The 17,313-nt window shown below is 35.8% G+C and overlaps 1 protein-coding gene across 1 annotated transcript; it reads left to right on the top strand.

Annotated features, from left to right (window-relative positions):
- The first annotated feature begins 237 nt into the window (after positions 1 to 237).
- Positions 238 to 16,670, top strand: LOC124157643. Its single transcript, XM_046532546.1, has 10 exons — positions 238 to 385; positions 499 to 907; positions 1,014 to 1,569; positions 1,734 to 2,216; positions 4,318 to 4,476; positions 8,071 to 10,275; positions 10,778 to 11,058; positions 11,196 to 11,287; positions 11,446 to 11,618; positions 15,986 to 16,670. The coding sequence occupies exons 2-10, from the start codon at positions 714 to 716 to the stop codon at positions 16,121 to 16,123; spliced, it is 4,281 nt and encodes a 1,426-aa protein (XP_046388502.1). The 5' UTR covers positions 238 to 385; positions 499 to 713; the 3' UTR covers positions 16,124 to 16,670.
- The last annotated feature ends 643 nt before the right edge of the window (positions 16,671 to 17,313 follow it).

Below are 17,313 nucleotides of genomic sequence, written 5' to 3'. Positions count from 1 at the left end.
AACTATTCAACGAGTGTCAACTGGAGGTGATCACAAAAAAAGTAGAAACGATATGACAAACTTAACATTCGTATGTGCGTTGAAGGCGAAATCTGTTTGCAGTTTATGATTTGACTAGTCAAGTTTTTGAAAACAAGGGAGACGACCATGAGATTATTTGAACGGGGAGATTTTAATTATTAGGCAGCTTGTTGTTGTGTCTCATATAGTTACTCTGATTTTAGTCTGTACTCTTCTGTCATATAGTCAAATCTGACTGTCCATGAATGGATTCGCGGCGACCACAGAAGCCTCGACGCCTTAGAGGGACATATGCTTACACTGCCAGTAAATACACGGCAATTGGAGTTCTTGGATTTTCGTTTGGCATTATGGCTATAACTGAGTAAGTATAAAATTTTAATTGCATTTACCCATCACAATATTGTTTTCATTGCAAGTTAACTTGCGAGTTTGTTTGGTTATTTATTTAATATTATCAAATTCGTCCAATTTCAGACTGCTCTTTCAGCCGTTAAGAAAACTGCACGAACGGTATGGTTTGAAAGAGTTAGAACGCTCTAGCGAGGAATCCCGTCAACCCTTATCATTTGTGCCGTTAAGATCCTCGAGACTACAGGAGGAATTGAATCAGAGACGTTCAGTTGAGTGATGACAACGCTTAAAATTGGACATTTAGTGTTTAGTTAGGGAATTAATGTGTTATTGTAGTGATGAAGATGGATGATAAAAGTTTACCTTTGTGTAGTCAATCATTCTTCGTGTCACAAAGAACTGGACCTAATAAATTATCTCTTACGATGAAAAGTCTTAGTAAATCCAAGAACTCCACAAAGAATCGTGGTAGGAAAAGTATTAGAAGTCAAGGTTCTGTTAAGACTCGAACCAGTTCAGGCCCACACACTAGGTATACTTTCAAAGCCTGTGAAAACTGTGCACAATGTTTCTAATAATTGTGGAAGTTATTTAAATAAAGAATCCAATGCTCCAAATTTTGTCTTTTTTTTGCTCAGATGCGGAGGTAAAGGATCCCATAGTGGTACGATGGAACTATATTTTGGTGGAGCCAAGGACCCTGGAACAAGCTGCTTTCACATAAATGAAAATGACGGACCTTCAACCCCTGGGACCAGCGGCTTTCATAGTTTTCCAATGGATAGTCATTTTCCTCCAGCAGAGGATTCCATCCCCAAGTTCAACGAAGATTCTCGCCTCAGTGCTGTTGTTAAAGATTCTTGTAAGGGTGATGATAGTAGTGAATGTGATTCCATCGTTGAGGCCCAGGCTACTGAGAGCATTGCTTTACACGATAATGATCCCATTGATGGTGCAAGAACTACAGATCAGACAAAGGAAGACAGGACCGATGTATTAATGTGCCCTATATGCTGGAAGTCTTTTGAGAGTAAAGATACTCAAACTGCACACATGAAACTATGTGCAGCAAAGCATAAGATGTCAACGAAACAGCTTCTGGATGCTCTGGAGCTCGTGCAAAGGCAGGAAGCTGAACGAAAGTCATTGGGACTTCCATTGCTGGCCAATAAGATATTCAAAAAGCCTAAAAAGGTCCTATTTCTACCAATGATTGCATGGCTAAGAACACTATTTAATTTATTACCCTTTAATCTTCTATTTGTTTTAAACATACGATTGGTGTAAGATAACCATTATAAAATAAGGATCACTTATGCATAGGTATTCAATTATAACATTGTTTTTCTGATCCATAGGAACCTTCACAGACGTCTGATAGGCCAAAAACTGCATCAGATGGCTATTTGCAACTTGGCCTCGCACTTTCGGCATCACTAATTGAGGCAGAGAAGGAAAAAGAAAGGAATCACCTCCTAGAAGCTGGTTTAGTTGAAGAGGCAAATGAGAAAGGGCTACTTCCAACCCAAGAGATCTCTGAAAGCATTCCTGCTAAGCCAGCACCCATTTTTTTGAATGTGGGGAAAAAGTCTGGGGATGAGGTGAGAGATACTAATAAAGCTCGGAGGCGGAATGCAAAATACAACTTTGGTGGTAGGGTGCCAGCTATCCTTAGAAGAACAGCTGAAGAAAGAGAGAGACTAATTACTGAAAAGGTGGCTGTCATTTTGGTGGGTGATGATGCAGTCGATTCCAGCAAAAGTAATCCTTCTAATGGACCTGGAAACTCTCTTTCAACTTGGAATATCAGGTCAAAAGAGATGAAAAATTTTGTTGATAAGGTAATAGTCGTCTGTATTAATTATTTTATTTTGATTTATTCATATTTACGTAGAATAGCTTGAGTTCAAAATGTGTGGTCGTGTTTTCCTTTCTTCTACCAAGATATGTAGCCAGAAATTAGCTTTAGGATGGGTGTTGGGGGAGCTTGGGTATTATTTGGGTTGCCTACTCTGGTATTTTGTAGTCAATGCACACACATTGGAAAACCATGTATTTAATTAAAATAGCTATATAATAATGCTGAAAGTTAAATTAATTGTTGGTTATTGGGAGACATTATGTATTATCACAATGTTTATTGAAAAATGGAATGTCACAGAATTGGTGGGGCAGGGTTAGTCTCCTCAGTAGATGTATTCCTGGAGAGTCGCCACTACAGAAAAAATTTCAGGGGGCTTAAACTCCCAAAGCCCCCTCTCCTCCCTGTCTATGAGCCTCCTTCCTCTGCTTTTTTTGATGTCTGATGACAACATTTATGTCAGTACTTCAAGCCAGAAGTGATGTTTGATGCAAAATGGGCCTGTATTTCCATGTCACAGTGGTGGTAGATGCAGTTGATTATACAGACGTCGGGCAGAACTATTGTGCATCAAACTCCACTTCAGAAATGAAAATTCTGGTGTAACTATTGTCATCTCATCAAACAACATGGTGGAAGCCAGGAGAGCATGATCGTATCTGCTACTTGCTGTGGAAGCCTTCGCAAGGAAGCCTTTCTTCTTAGGTGTGTAGAGAAGCCCTCTGTCACCATCCGCGGTGTTTTTGCATTGTATTAATCTCATGTAAATTCTACAAAAATATAATTGATAGCAATAAAAAACATTCCTCCGCAAATAAAAAATTACTAAATGCTCTGTTTGGAGCCTTATAAAAATGCACAAGCACATGCTGAATTTACAGTTGTCACCTGGAGCCTTGCTCACAGTTTCAAAAATATGTATACATTCTTGCTGAAATTAAATGTGTAGGTACCATAAAGAGAGGATGTAATGAAGCCTATAAGTCCTTGGGCAGTCTTAAAAAGTTGCCTATCCATTTCATCTGTCTTTCTAAAATAACCCCTGCTCTATTCTGGTCTCTCCCTAAGACTCTTGGACCTATTCGTGCCTCTTTTTATCCATCAATTATTGCTTTAGTCATATGTATCTTGGACACCCTCAAACAATAATCCATGATTTGCAAGGTAGCCTAGGGAAAGGAAATGGTCCCCTTCTCTGAATTTGTGAATTTCACATTTGTGGCTTAGTCTGCAATAACCTTTACTCTTAATCGACCCTAAATCAGCATTCTCACCTTACTTCACTCCTCTCAGGCTATTGCCAAAAATTCCATTCAATCCATTACTGTATAGATTTCTTTTATCATTTTCCTTGTGAATCTTCCTCTTCCAATCAATTGCTTTTACTAGGGGCGCAACTAGGAATTATGGCTGGTGGGGGTTTTAGTCACAACTAATCCTGGGTGGTCTGGGGTTATGGAATACCCACCAGGGTAAGCGGGAGGTACCCCATAAAAATTTTAAGATAAATGGTTCAAAATGGTGAGTTTTACGGCTTTGTGAGGGATATTTTATTAAACTTTACACTAAACTATTAGTAATATTAATCCAAATAAGTAAGATGGATTAAACTTAAAAATTTCTCTAAGCTCCGGGGAGGGGAGGGGGATTTTATCCCCCAAAACCCCCCTCCCTGTGCCACTAGCCTTTATGGTAGTATTTTAATTTCAATCAATGAGAATTTCAGAAATATTTGTGTCATACCATGAGAGTATAGTGGGATAAAGAACTCCTTTTTCTATATTGCATCACTGAAATGATATTAGGTATATTTTTTTCTTTAGCTGCATACTTTCTGATTTGACTGTCTGTGCTGTTCCTCAGAAGTAATTGGAAATCTTCGTTCAATAGGATTTGTTGGTAGCTAGAAATGAATATTACTTTTAGGCAGATGATCCCAGCTTCTCTCACAGATTTCACCAAATGTGTGCATTATGATGCTGAAATAAATCTGTTTTCGAATGGAAACTTCAATTTTCCAACTACATACCTGTAAATTGAATTAATTTGCTGTTGAATGTCCTCTTATTTTTTTTACCTAGGAAAATACATGGTGGATGTTAGCTGGTTTATCTCCTTCATCTGTCTCTCAGGACCAGTATTACGTGAACAATCTCAATGGTTTTATATCACCCAGTAAGGTAGTTGCAGGTGCAAAATTAAAGCATTTATCTCAGATTCCTGGTCGCAACAATACGCCTGTAAGTAAAAATTTATCTTGCCATTTTTCAGTTTTAATGTTTAATAGTAAATAATAAATTTGTATTAAATAAAAAATAATATGTCTGGGTGACTACCAGTCTGAAAATCAGGAATAAGCCAGGATTTCCCTGACAAATAAAAGAGAGAAACATAAGAGTTAATTCAAGTAGTTGACATATGCAGTGGGGTATAAAATCACATGGGAGCATGCTGTAGGAAAATTTTTCTTTGGTTTCAAGATTTGCGAAAGCAGAAGTCTGTAGCCCACAGCTGTACAATTCAGGGTTATCAATAATCTATTCCAGCAGAAATGAATTTAAGTGGCTGACTAGATGGTAATAAAACTATCTCCGGAAAATACTATTATTGGTGTCTTATTTAGCTTTGCCAATTTGAAAATGCAGTGACAGGTACATGCCAATTTGTATTTGTAGCCCACAGGCATAAAAATTTTGCTGACCCATCCATAAAGTGCAATCAGGGTTCCATGATCAGGGACAAATGTCAAGGGTGTATTTGAATTGGATTACATTCTACTCCCATTGTAGCCTCATGCTCAACGATTGGCTTGTAATTGTGATGAAGTTATTTGTCTTCCCACCTTCCTGTTATGCTTTTTTTATTTGTAAATTGATCTTGAGCAAGTTTCCTAGACTTAATTCACAAGTCAAATTTGTAGTAGTATTTAGTGATGGTTGATTTTTCATTCTGCCCCAGATGTAGATGCTGCTTCGATTCTTGCAAGTTCCACTTCTGAATTCAAGTAGAAGAGATGCATAAATTGGCCCACTCTCATTTAGTTTTTGGGATCGCATAGGGAAGGAATACATTGAGATAGTAGACCAGAAAAATCTCAATCCAACCTTGTGCTGAGCAGCTCTTGGAAAACTGCCTGGACTACTTAACAATAAAAAACAAATGCATAACAAAAAGTTGGGAAGATACAGAGCTTGAGTGCTAGTCAATCATTGATCAACAGGCCATGATGGGATTACCATATAGCGCAAGAAAAGTCTACCCTTAACATTCTTTCAAGACTTTGGTGTTGCAGTCAGGGGGCAAGTTGTTGACTTTATGAATCTTTTGATTTAGCTTGAAGTGCAAGAAGAATTTCATTATGTGGTACCCTGGGAAAGCAACCTTTTTCAATTGCTCAAATTGACCTGGCTACTTGGGATGCACAATCTTCATTCTTACAGTAAATTTAGAATCATTGAATGATTAATGTAAAAAATTAAAATTACTGCTATGCCATATCCCAATTTCTCTCATAATTTGAATAAAATCCACAAATGAAATACATATCAATGACTAAGTTCTTACAACATGTATCTCAAATTTGGCTGGTTTGAGACAGATATCTTTAACATAGTGTTAAAACATTAAAAAATAAAATGCAAGCAAAAAACAACTTTGTTTGAATGCTTCTTTTTCAGTTTTTTGAACTTTTGGTTTTTGATTTCAGTGTGAAATAAAAAATATTAATCATTTTTTTGCTCTCCTGAAAATTTGCTATTTTGGAGATACGTGTTGTTAGAACTTAGCCATCGATATGTTATTAGCAATTGAAGCCCTGGTTATCAAGAATCACACATCCGTGTCACTGAGAAGCCAGAGGGCATGATTATTGTCCAGTTGCCTTCACAGTTCCAAGTATTACTTCTAGTTACGTACTTAGTTGTTAGTTCCAAGTATTAGATAGGTACCATGAAGATAGAATTATGTAGTACATGATCACAGTACATGAAATACATCACAGAGCAGTTGTATCCTGACAAGACGTGTACCATGTCGTTGGGAAATTTAGTTTCAGATGCAACAAAGTGATTTTACTCTTCCTTGCTAGCCACTTCCCTTAATTTGTAATTATATCATTTTACATCATGGAGCCAATGATGTGTGGCTCCTTACCAATGTGTATTTACCTCCGTGTTATATTTTTCAGCAGTTTTTATTTTTCTCACTTATATATTTTGGCAGGTTCTATGTCTTTTTTATCTATTTCTCAGAAAAAATATTTCTTTGGAATATTTTTATTAGGACATGAAATTCATTTGTAGGAATTCTTCCAACAAATTGTTTTAAAATTAGGAAGAAATATTTATCATAATGTTGTGAGATTTTCATTACAACTATTTCGAATGGAATTAATTTATTGCAATTTTTTCTTAAATGCAACACAATTTAAAACTCACTCGAATGCCAAAACTTGCATAAAGTATACTCTGCAGTTAATTAGTGGAGTCCCCAAGTTCCAACGTGCCCATCTCAATTGTCCATCTTTTTAAATGAATCAATAGGGTGGTTTCGTATTATTTTTTTATTGCCTAAATCGAAAGATTATTACTCCTGGAGTATGTATTTCACGCTTTTAGATTTTTAAATTACGATATCTATTTTTCACGATTAAATGAAAAGTGAAAACTTTCAAGCACACGAAAACACGACGGCTAAGTATGAATGCTGGGAAATCTCTGTGTGACGTCATTCTGGTTCCCGCTGCCGCAAGTGAGGTGACCTTGGGGGGAGGCTTTGAGCGCTGATACGACGCAGGATGCTAGCAGGTAGCAGAGTACCCTGCTAGCTGGTAGTGCTTGGCTTAAATAAGGATTATTAATGCCTTATCAAATGAAGAAAAGTTTCCGACCTTAGCCAGTTTTAATAGGTGGTTATTAAGACATGTTTCCTTGAGCTCTGTGCCTCATGCATGCATTGGTAATCTCAGACGACGTAAAACTCCTATCTACTGGTATAGAAACTTGGTCCCTGTGATGTCACGTGGAGTGGCATCGCATGGGCACCAATCTGGTATTTTTCAAAAGGATAAAATTGACCTTTGACATTTGTCTAAACCAGTGTATCTAAAACCAAATAATTTGTATATTATGAATACACTAATGGTGGGTAACGAATTGCAATCAATGCCTTTCGTTTCCTTTGATGAAGGAAATTACCCTATTATCGTAAAAATGCTTCTACGTGTGATATTGTACTCCACTTACAAATTTAGTTTTTGATGAGTGACAAGAGTTTTGGTAGATATATTATTTTTTTTAATTTCACCTTTGAACATTACTTCTATTCCATTAGCTCAGATAATTTGAGTTGAAGTTAGTTTCTAGCATGCAAACTCAACTTTAGTCTAAGATCTGAGTCACTGAGTTAGAGAGAGGACTCAAAACTGAGTCAAGTTTTGGAATACAGCTGTAAGATGGCCCCCATTTTTTCGAAACTCCTCGGATACAGTATATGTTTTGATTATTGTAATGATAAATGGAAAAACTTTAGGGAATGCAGATTATTAAATTTATTTGTGTTATTGCAAATCCAAGCATGCTACTGGTATTCGGTATTCTTGTATATATGTACATATAATAACAATAATGTCAGTTAATGCTCGCAATGACAGGTTCCCCAATTATGATAATATGTAGATAGTGTGAGATTCAAAGATTTTGTTGGGTTTTAATGATGAATCTACTTCTCTTCAAATTCTTGGGAAAGGAAAGAAGTCAATGTAGTATTATGCAAAATGTTGGTAAATTTATGTTTATTAAAATACATTTTCACTATGATTTCCATCTCTTTTATAGGGCAAGACACCTGTAATTGCTGTTCCTGAGCAAGAGAAAATATGGTCTTTATCATCAGTAAAAAATGTTTCAGGCCCAATCGAAAGTCATCAGCATTCCTCCAAAAAACTTTCTGTGAAAAGAAACTTGTTTTCTGAGAGCCCTGAGGCTAATCCACGCAGTTCTTTGTCTAATGATTGGAATCTTCTAGTTGGCAAAAAAGAAATGAGTGATATCACAATTTTCACGCAAGAAGATCATGAAATACCTGCTCATAAATTAGTTTTTTATGTGCGGTGTCCTAGTATTTTGAAAGATCTGGTCCAGGAAAGGAGAGGTAATGAAACATCTGAGATGCTTGTATGGAATGAAGCATGTTACCTTGCTGTGATGGCATTCCTAAAGTTTATTTATGCTGATGAACTTCCCGAAGCATCTACATTGGAGAATTTTGTGATTGAAGATTTTAAAAAACTGTGTGCAAAGTATCATCTGTGTGAATTGCTTACTATGTTAGAGAAAAATTCTATTCCATGTGAAAGCTCAAAATATTTTGTAATGAGGAAAGCTGCTACTCATACAAAGATGGATCTTCCAGCAGTTCAAAAAAGGAAAATTAGTGTCCCAAACTGCAAGATAGATAGTACCCACTCCAAAACTGTCTCACCCAAGGTGAGTAATTATGAAGAATTATCATTATCAGGTCAGGAAATACATGAAACAAAAATAGATATTAAATCTCCTGAAATCATCAAAGATGATTGTGAAAATGACTTTGATAATGTGATTGTCCGAAGCTCAACTTCACCTATAGTAAGATTGCCAGATTCTAGTTCCCCAGATGTATTTCTAGGATCAAATACAAACTTAAGTTATTCCTCAAAAAGAAGCATAGTTGTTGATGAAGTGCTAACAGTTAATGAGACCCTAGAAGATAGCAGTTTATTTGAAAGTAGTCGCTCAAGTATTGACTATCTTGTAAGCCTTATGGAAAAGGATTCAAAATCTTCTGACATCATTATGGAACCCCAAGGTTCTGTCAGTGGTGGAAGTATAGCCAGATCTATCCCAGAAATTCCTAATAATTCAAAAACCTTGAACTGTACCTCTAATCTTATTGCTTTGGGAAATGATATTGATCAAAATTCACCTGTTACTCCATCTAGTCTGAATAAAACAGGTGACATATTGGTGTACCCAACACCTGTACCAGGTGAAAGGAATCCTGATAGAATTGCAGAGATCAGTGTAACGCAACATTCCAACTTGCTCAAGGATCCTAAGAGGAAATTGCAGAACTCTGATGATTCTGAATCATCAACACCTACCTCTAAGAAGGTATGTCTTATAGATAATGATGGTGATTCATTGGCCATTGATGGAGCATCTACTGATGAAAAAGAAGTGGTTGATCTAACCTTAAGTTCTCCTGATGGGGAAGATGCTCCTGAAAATGATCCACTCAACTGCTCAAATATTTCCACTATTCCTCCTCCGCCTGAGGAAGAACCTTGCGCATTTGGAGAAGAAAAAGAGGATTCAATTGGTAGTGATTCTATTCCAGATAATTGCCACATTAGCAATATATGGGAAGGCTTTGAAAATATTTCAGATGGAGGGTATGTGGTGACTAATGGTCTCGGTCTTGATCCTGAAAATGATAGTGTAAAGAGCGTTCCATTGAAGGACAGTGGAGACAGATGTATAGGTCCTGAAAGTGATAGTGTAAAAAGTATTCCATTAATGGACAGTGAAGATGCCACATCATGTGTTTCTCCTGTGAGTGATAAGTGCATAAATGTGGTAGGTCCCAAAAAAAATATTGATGTGATACATGAGATTTATAGTTCTGAGGATGCGGATAGCATTGGTGGCAGTGCTTGCATGAGGAATGAAGATAAGAAACAAGACCTAGAGACTCCTTTGCATGGTATAGCTATTGGTGGGAATGATGTTGATGATGTGGACATAACTGAGAAATTATTGAATGTTTCCCTGCAGAAGATAAATGATAGTATTTTCTGGAGGGATGAAAATGAGCCAGTTGAAGGGTTGAATGGAGTGAAAAGTTTGTCATCAACTCCTAAGACTCCACTTGAAAGTAAAGTTCATGCCAATGCCTCAAATAAAGAAACTCCTGTGAATAGTAGTGGATCAAAGTTCATCAGAAGTGCCAATGTAACACCATTGGCGGACTTCAGTGCAATGAAGACTCCAACTCTTCATGTAAGCCAAATTTCTTTTTGGCTCTATGGCTACATATTTGGTTCATTAAAAAATGTAGTTTAACTTATCCTGTAAGACATTCAGTAAACCTTCAGCCTTTTTTTCTCATTGTCATGAAGCCATACATATTTTGTATAGTTTGATTTTGCAAAAATTTTGAGTAGCTAGCAGATTTAATGGGTCTTTCCCTGTTTCCCAGTATTTTTTGGAAATTTTTTGCTGTGGCAACACTGAATAATAATCTTTTTTTCTTAATCTTGAGCTTAATCCAGTCCTTCAGCTACCTTCTTCTTTGTCAGCTATTTGCTGAATCATTCAGATAGACACGTAAATTAGTTTCCAGTCCATTTCAAGGGTGATAAATTTTCATTTACAGAATTTTTGCTCTTCAGTGTGCATGCAGATAACTATGTTAAGGTTTACCACTGGCTATTGTGTGGTTGTTACCTAAAATATCAATTATCACATAATGTATATTTCACAGCAAGTTGTTTGATTTCAGAAAGAGCTTGATCGGTATGGAATCAAACATCTGAAGCGTAATCAAGCAAAAAAAATATTGAGGCACATTTATAATGAGCTCCATCCTATTGTTTCAACTTCAAATGAATGCAATGAAAATTCATCAGATGTTAATGCCAAAAAGACGATATCATCAGATGTTAGTGCCAAAATCCCTGTCGTACAATCATCTAAAGGTAGACATGGCAGTAGTCGACCAAAGAAAGATCCAAATATAAGATTTGCCCTGAGCTCTGATGAAGGTTCTTCACCTGATGACAGGTAGTGTATTTTTTGTAGATTTTTTGTAGTTTCTTTTTTTAAACACTTTCTGCAGTACATTAATGACATGAGTGTTTCAGAAATCCCACAGCTATTATTCTGTATTACATATTTATTGTTAATTCACAATGTTGCAGTTCAGGCAGCGATTCAGATTCTGTCATATTTGAGGAGTCAATGTGTGAGCAAATGGAATCTCCTCTAAAAGAAATGACTCTATCCCAAAGAGGTAAGCCCACATGGTGATTTTATTACTATCACTTCAGAATATTGAGACAGTTACATATGATAAAACATATATATATTAATTGGAGTCATTTTTATTTTATGTTTTTCCTGATTAATTTTATACTCACAATTGTGTGTATATATTTTTTTTTGTTTTAGCTTCTGCTGTCGACTTGCCTACAGGAATGAAAATCTTAATTGAAAGGAATCCTGAACTTCATAAGAGAATTTTGCTGTATGAACCATTGTGGCTAAATGACATTAAGTTGGCTTTGAAGGAAGTTGGTGCCAAATTTAATGCTAATCAATTAATGAATTACTTGGATGAGCAGGTGAGAATCATTTCACTGATATAGCCCTAGCTGGGTTATCTATTTTTTCTTGACTTTATGCCATTTATTCAGTTAATATTGCCTGGTGAATAAGAAATACTCTCTAATTTATGATGAAGCAGTTTTCCAACTATCACTTCCTTGATTTATTGATGTGTTTCATTGAACAGAACACAATTAATTAATGGTTGCCAAAACAATGTTCAAGAATCACATGCGAAGAAGCCATGGAAAATGCCAGGAGACAAAAGAAGATTTCAAATAGACTATATTTTTGTGAAACAGAGGTTTAGGATTCAAATAAAAGACTGCTAAAGCTACTTGGGGTAGATATCGACAGTGATCATTATCTATAGTGATGATGAAATATGTACCATCTAAAATTCAAGACATTAAAGAAGTCGGTGAAGAACTCACGGCAATAGGGTGGTTTCCTTCATCAAAGAAAACGAAAGGCATTGATTGCGATTCGTTACCCACCATTAGTGTATTCATAATATACAAATTATTTTGTTTTAGAAATACCGGGTTAGACGAATGGCAATGGTCCATTTTTATCCTCATTTGAAAAGGGCCAGATTGGCGCCCATGCGATGCCACTCCACGTGACGTCACAGGGACCTAGTTTCTATACGAGAAGATAGGAGTTATACGTCGTCTGAGGTTACCATTGCATGCATGAGGCGCAGAGCTCAGGGAAACATGTCTTAACAATCACTTATTAAAACTGGCTAAGGTCGGAAAGTTTTCCTCGTTTGATAAGTTATTAATAATTCTTATTTAAGCCAAGCGCTACCAGTCAGCAGGGTACTAGGCTAGCCGCTAGCAGCCTGCGTTGTATCACCGCTAAGCCTCGCCTCAAGGTCACCTCGCAGGGCGGGAGGGGGAACCAGAAATACGCCACGCGGAGAGACTTCCCGACATTCATACTTAAGCGTCGCGTTTTCGCGCGCTTGAAAATTTTCACTTTTCATTTAATCGCGAAAAATAGATATCGTCATTTAAAAATCTAAAAGCGTGAAATACGTACTCCAGGAGTAATAATCTTTCGAGGAAACCACCCTATTAGAGAAACTAAAGGAGCCAAAATATCAAAAAGCTTTTTGAGAAGTTGTGGAGAGAAAGATAGGATTAGATCAGACCGAGAAATCAATGGAGGAAAATAGCCAGAAAAAATATTCAAAATGAGTTTCAAGAGGCTGTATGAGAAGTTCTAGGGGAAAGAAAATTAAGGAAAGAAGTGTTAGATAATGTAAAGAAAAAGCTATAGATCACAGATGAAGTCCTAGACTTCATTCAAGAATGGAGAAAGTATAAAAATGTGAAAATTGAAGAAGGATAGGTTTGCTAAAAGAGAATGAGGAACAAGATTTTTTGCAAAGCGAGGAAAGCTATAGAAGCGTGGATTATGAATCTATGTCATGATGTGCAAAGTAACCTCCTGCTAGAGTGCTAATTAATTTTATGAGATAAGAGATCTGTGAAAGAATAAGGCTCCAGGAATAGATTATATTACACCAGAGCTTATCAAAAATGCTGGAGAGGAGGCTTTAACTCGACTTTACAAAACAATCTGCGATATGTACTCCACAGGAGATATAGGTAGGGTCTTTGAAAAGAACATCATCATTCCTATCCCCAAAAAGAAGAGAGCAGAGAAGTGTGAAGGTTTTCGGACCATCAGCATGATGGCACATTTGTCAAAGATACTGATGAAAATCAGAAGTGAATAGAAGGAAGAGCAGAAGAATTCCTGGATGAGGAACAATTTGAATATAGGAAAATCAAGGGCTTAAAAGATGCAATTTTGGCTCTATGGCTGCTAATAGAGAAAGGAATGAAGAAGAACAAACCTACTTTCATAGAATTTGTTGACTTGCAGCAGACTTTGACAACATGGAATGGAATTCAGTGCTTAGAATCCTATAAGGAATTGAAGTGCTCTACAGCGATCATAGTTTGCACAGTTTGTATAAAAAACTGGTAACTGTGATAAAATGTGGACCTACTGTGCAGAAGCAAGAATAGGAAAAGAAGTGAGACAAGGGTGTGGAATTTCCCCCGTAATTTTTCATATTTACATCTAGAAAGTCATCAATGAAATCAAAGAGAAGGATATGGGTGTCAATATCTACAGAGAATAAAATAGTATGCTGCAATTTTCGGACGGCATAGCAGTCATAGCCGAGACAGAATGACTTTGACAAATACGGAAAGGACAGTGGCCAGATATCAGCTAAAAATCAACAAAAAGAAGACTAAGGTATTAGTATGCAGCAAAAGAGAGGAGAATGTGACAAATGGTAAACTAGGAAAATAGAAGCTTGAAGAGGTGAAAGTGAAAGAGATTTGTTACTTAGGAAGCTGAGTAACCAACGATGGACGAAGCAAGAAAGAAATAGTCAGTAGAAAATAGTTCCGGCAAAGAGGGATTTCTACAAAAAGAAGATTCTTCTTACAGCTGAGAATACAAGTATAGATGTAAGGCAATAATTCATCAGTTGCTATGTATAGAGAATGCTTCTCTACGGAAGCAAGGCTCGGACGTTGACAGCAGTAGAGAAATCAAGATTAGAAGCATTCGAAATGTGGTGCTACTGAAGAATGGTTAAGATAAAATGGATCAATGGAGTAAGTAATGAGGAAATACCTAGAAGAATGGGGGAAAAGATAAGCCTTCTGAAAACCTAAATAAGAAGAAAAACACCTTAGTTGGCCACAATGTGAGTTATGGTCTAATGAAAACAATCACAGGAGGACAGGTAGAAGGGAAGAATGGTATGGGACGGCCCTGAATGAGTTATATAGGGCATGTTGTATAGTATTTAAAAGAGAAGAAATGAGTGGCAATGAAAAGGCTAGTGGATAGGAGAGAGGAATGGAAAGCTGTGCCCAACCAATCTTATGATTGTTGACTTAAGATTATAATGATTCATTGAATAGTTGGAAATTTCATTTTTTTTTCATGTAGAAGATTGGTTATCCAAACTATGGTAAAGTGCCTTTAAATTCACTGTAAACATCCTTGAATTCTTTGAGCTATGTTCAGCCAGTGATGGAGCAGAAATTTTCTTGAAATCTATCTTGAACTTCATGAAATTGGGTGTATTGAAACTCTTTTTTTAATGTAAGTTGGAACTGGATCATCTTAATTTGACATTCACTTGCTCTTCAAGTCCATCTCCACCTAATATTTCAAGAATGTAGTGATGAAATAGGCATCCCTGTTGTCTTAGGCTTTGCCATTGCAATCACATGGCAGAAACATAAAGCTTATGTCGTTTTACCATATTTTTATAAAATTTTCTTTTTTCTCTGTTTGTATGTCCTCATGGGCAAAAACTTGCAACTCAAATTTAACCTATTCCCAATTACCTATCACATTAAAATTATCAGTGCAGATAGAATCCAGAATTGCTATGTTATTTCTAGTTCTTCAGAGGCAGTATGAGCTATCATATTTGACATTAAAAATTTGTTTAAGTAGCTCAGCTGCAGCGTTATGTTTAACTTTATAATCCTTGGTAACCAAAGAAACTGCCCTCTGGCCCAATAGATAATGCATATCATTTCTGATCAGAGGATTCCAGGTTTGAATCCTGACAGGGGTATTACTTCTTCCATAATTTTTAAAATATGTTCTACAAGTTGGTTTTGTGCATCTTCCATTGTTTCAGGCTCTGCTATTTTAACTTTTAATTTAAACGTTTTTGGTAAATCTATAGTCATCACTTCTAGAAATAAAATTGAGAAAATAATATGAAATGGATTTAAAAATCAATCTAAATAACCATGTTTTTATTTAAACTAAAAATAAGGAAATGTTACAATTGTTAGCAAATTGAAATACATACACAATACACATTTTTATATGAACCTTAGAGAAGAAAATTAACCACCTTTTTTGACCCTATAGGTCCCACATTTATGTTTACAGATAAAAGACTGCATGTTTTAAACCATAAACGTGGTGCATATTCACTGTAAATTTTGACACTGTTGTGAAATTCATCATATGTATATGTTTGAGATTTTAGTTGTGGTATTGTAATGCATAATTGCAGAGAAAGAATTTGATTTAAGACATTGAAATTGAGAAGAATCATAGTTGGTTTTGAGCATCTAGTCTTTTATCTGTAAAATATATATGCCTTAGGGCAAAGGTGGGTGGTTTATTTTCTTATTTTTAGTGTACATTAAAACTTCGGTTTTTAAATTAATTTGTAATCCATAACTTTTACCATGGCAATTCAATTCCTATGTTTGAAATCGTAAAATGTTGTTTCTGTTCATTTGTATGTAGGATGCTAACAAATTGGTTTCATTTATTGAAGCATAGATTATATGAATTTCTATAACCTTTTCAGTGTATTACGTTTCGTCTTGCCCCCGGGAACAGGCATAGAAGGAAGAAAGCTCCTAAAGAGAAATCCATTCCTCTTTCTCAACCTTGCCGTTCACGGTCAAAAGGGTGTAGATCAATTAGTAGTTCCCAGCCATGTTGATAAAATTATCTTCTATTTAGAGTGCAATTAACTGCATGCTTTGGAAAAGGCAAAAGTGATATCCAAGTGCTTTAGTTGCTCAATTGCAACATTTTTGTACATTTTTATACATATGTGAAATCAAATTGTGTTTCTTCTGGAATTTGAGAGTTTGTATAGGAGTATTTTTTTTTGGAAAAAATATGTAAATTTATTTTAAAAGTTGCATTTATGTACAGTTACTTTGGAGTGAAAGTTTGGTGCATAAATTTTATCTACTGATTAATAAAATAATTTATGAGAAACAAGTTGTTTAGAGTTACTCAATTTTCTTGTTGTTGAAAGGTAATGGTAGTTAAAGAAATTTCATTCTTGGCTGTAGAGTGGCCTTGTTGTACCTTGGGTCTTCTTCAAGATCTTCCTTTCCATCTTCTCAGGTTTTCCTGGTGTCTATGACATTCAGATAAATGCATTACTTCAGGTTTCAGCTCTGTGGTGAAGTGCCTCAATTTCACCTCATTGAAGAATATTATTTATCTTTAAAAACCAACTGTCAGTCTATATCTATTTATGTTCTATATCTAAATATTAAACCTTAAAATGTTCATCGTCTTATTCATTCCATTGTGTAGTATTCATTTTATCATTGTGTCTTGACAAATTATGTCACACTACAATCTCATATCCCCTCTGAAGTATTCAACAATTTCCTTTTACTTGTCCATTCGGCCTTTCAATGCGATTCCTGTAGTGTCTGATGTAAGATAGATTATCAAAAAAAATTTATGCTTTCAAATTCAATAGTGCTAAATTTTAGTTCGATATTCTGAATTTTTAAGCATTATATGTAATCCAAAAAGCACATCCAAATGAATAAGACGCATGTATCCTGGAAATCTCTCTTCATATCAAATCTACCAGAATCACTCTTGTAATCATAACGGTGAGCCGATGGTACCAAGTTCTATGAAAAACGTGAATTGTGACTGGATGAAGTATGGGTAAATCTAAGGTAGTGATTCTAACCCTATTTTATGCTTGGGGACCATAATTTTAGCTATGGAGATGTTTGGAAGGAAAACATTTTTGTGAACTTAGAACGTTGAGAATATTGAATTTTGCTGCAAATATTAGTGACTTAATTAAGACAAAAATGCCTTGAATAAAGCCCTTCAGAATTTTGAGAGTGGAGGTTAATGTTTCCAATAAAG

The sequence above is a fragment of the Ischnura elegans genome, chromosome 4, assembly GCF_921293095.1.
Source record: "Ischnura elegans chromosome 4, ioIscEleg1.1, whole genome shotgun sequence".
NCBI lineage: Eukaryota > Metazoa > Arthropoda > Insecta > Odonata > Coenagrionidae > Ischnura > Ischnura elegans.
Note: the sequence above shows the minus strand (reverse complement) of the source record. Positions and strands in the feature narration are given on the sequence as shown.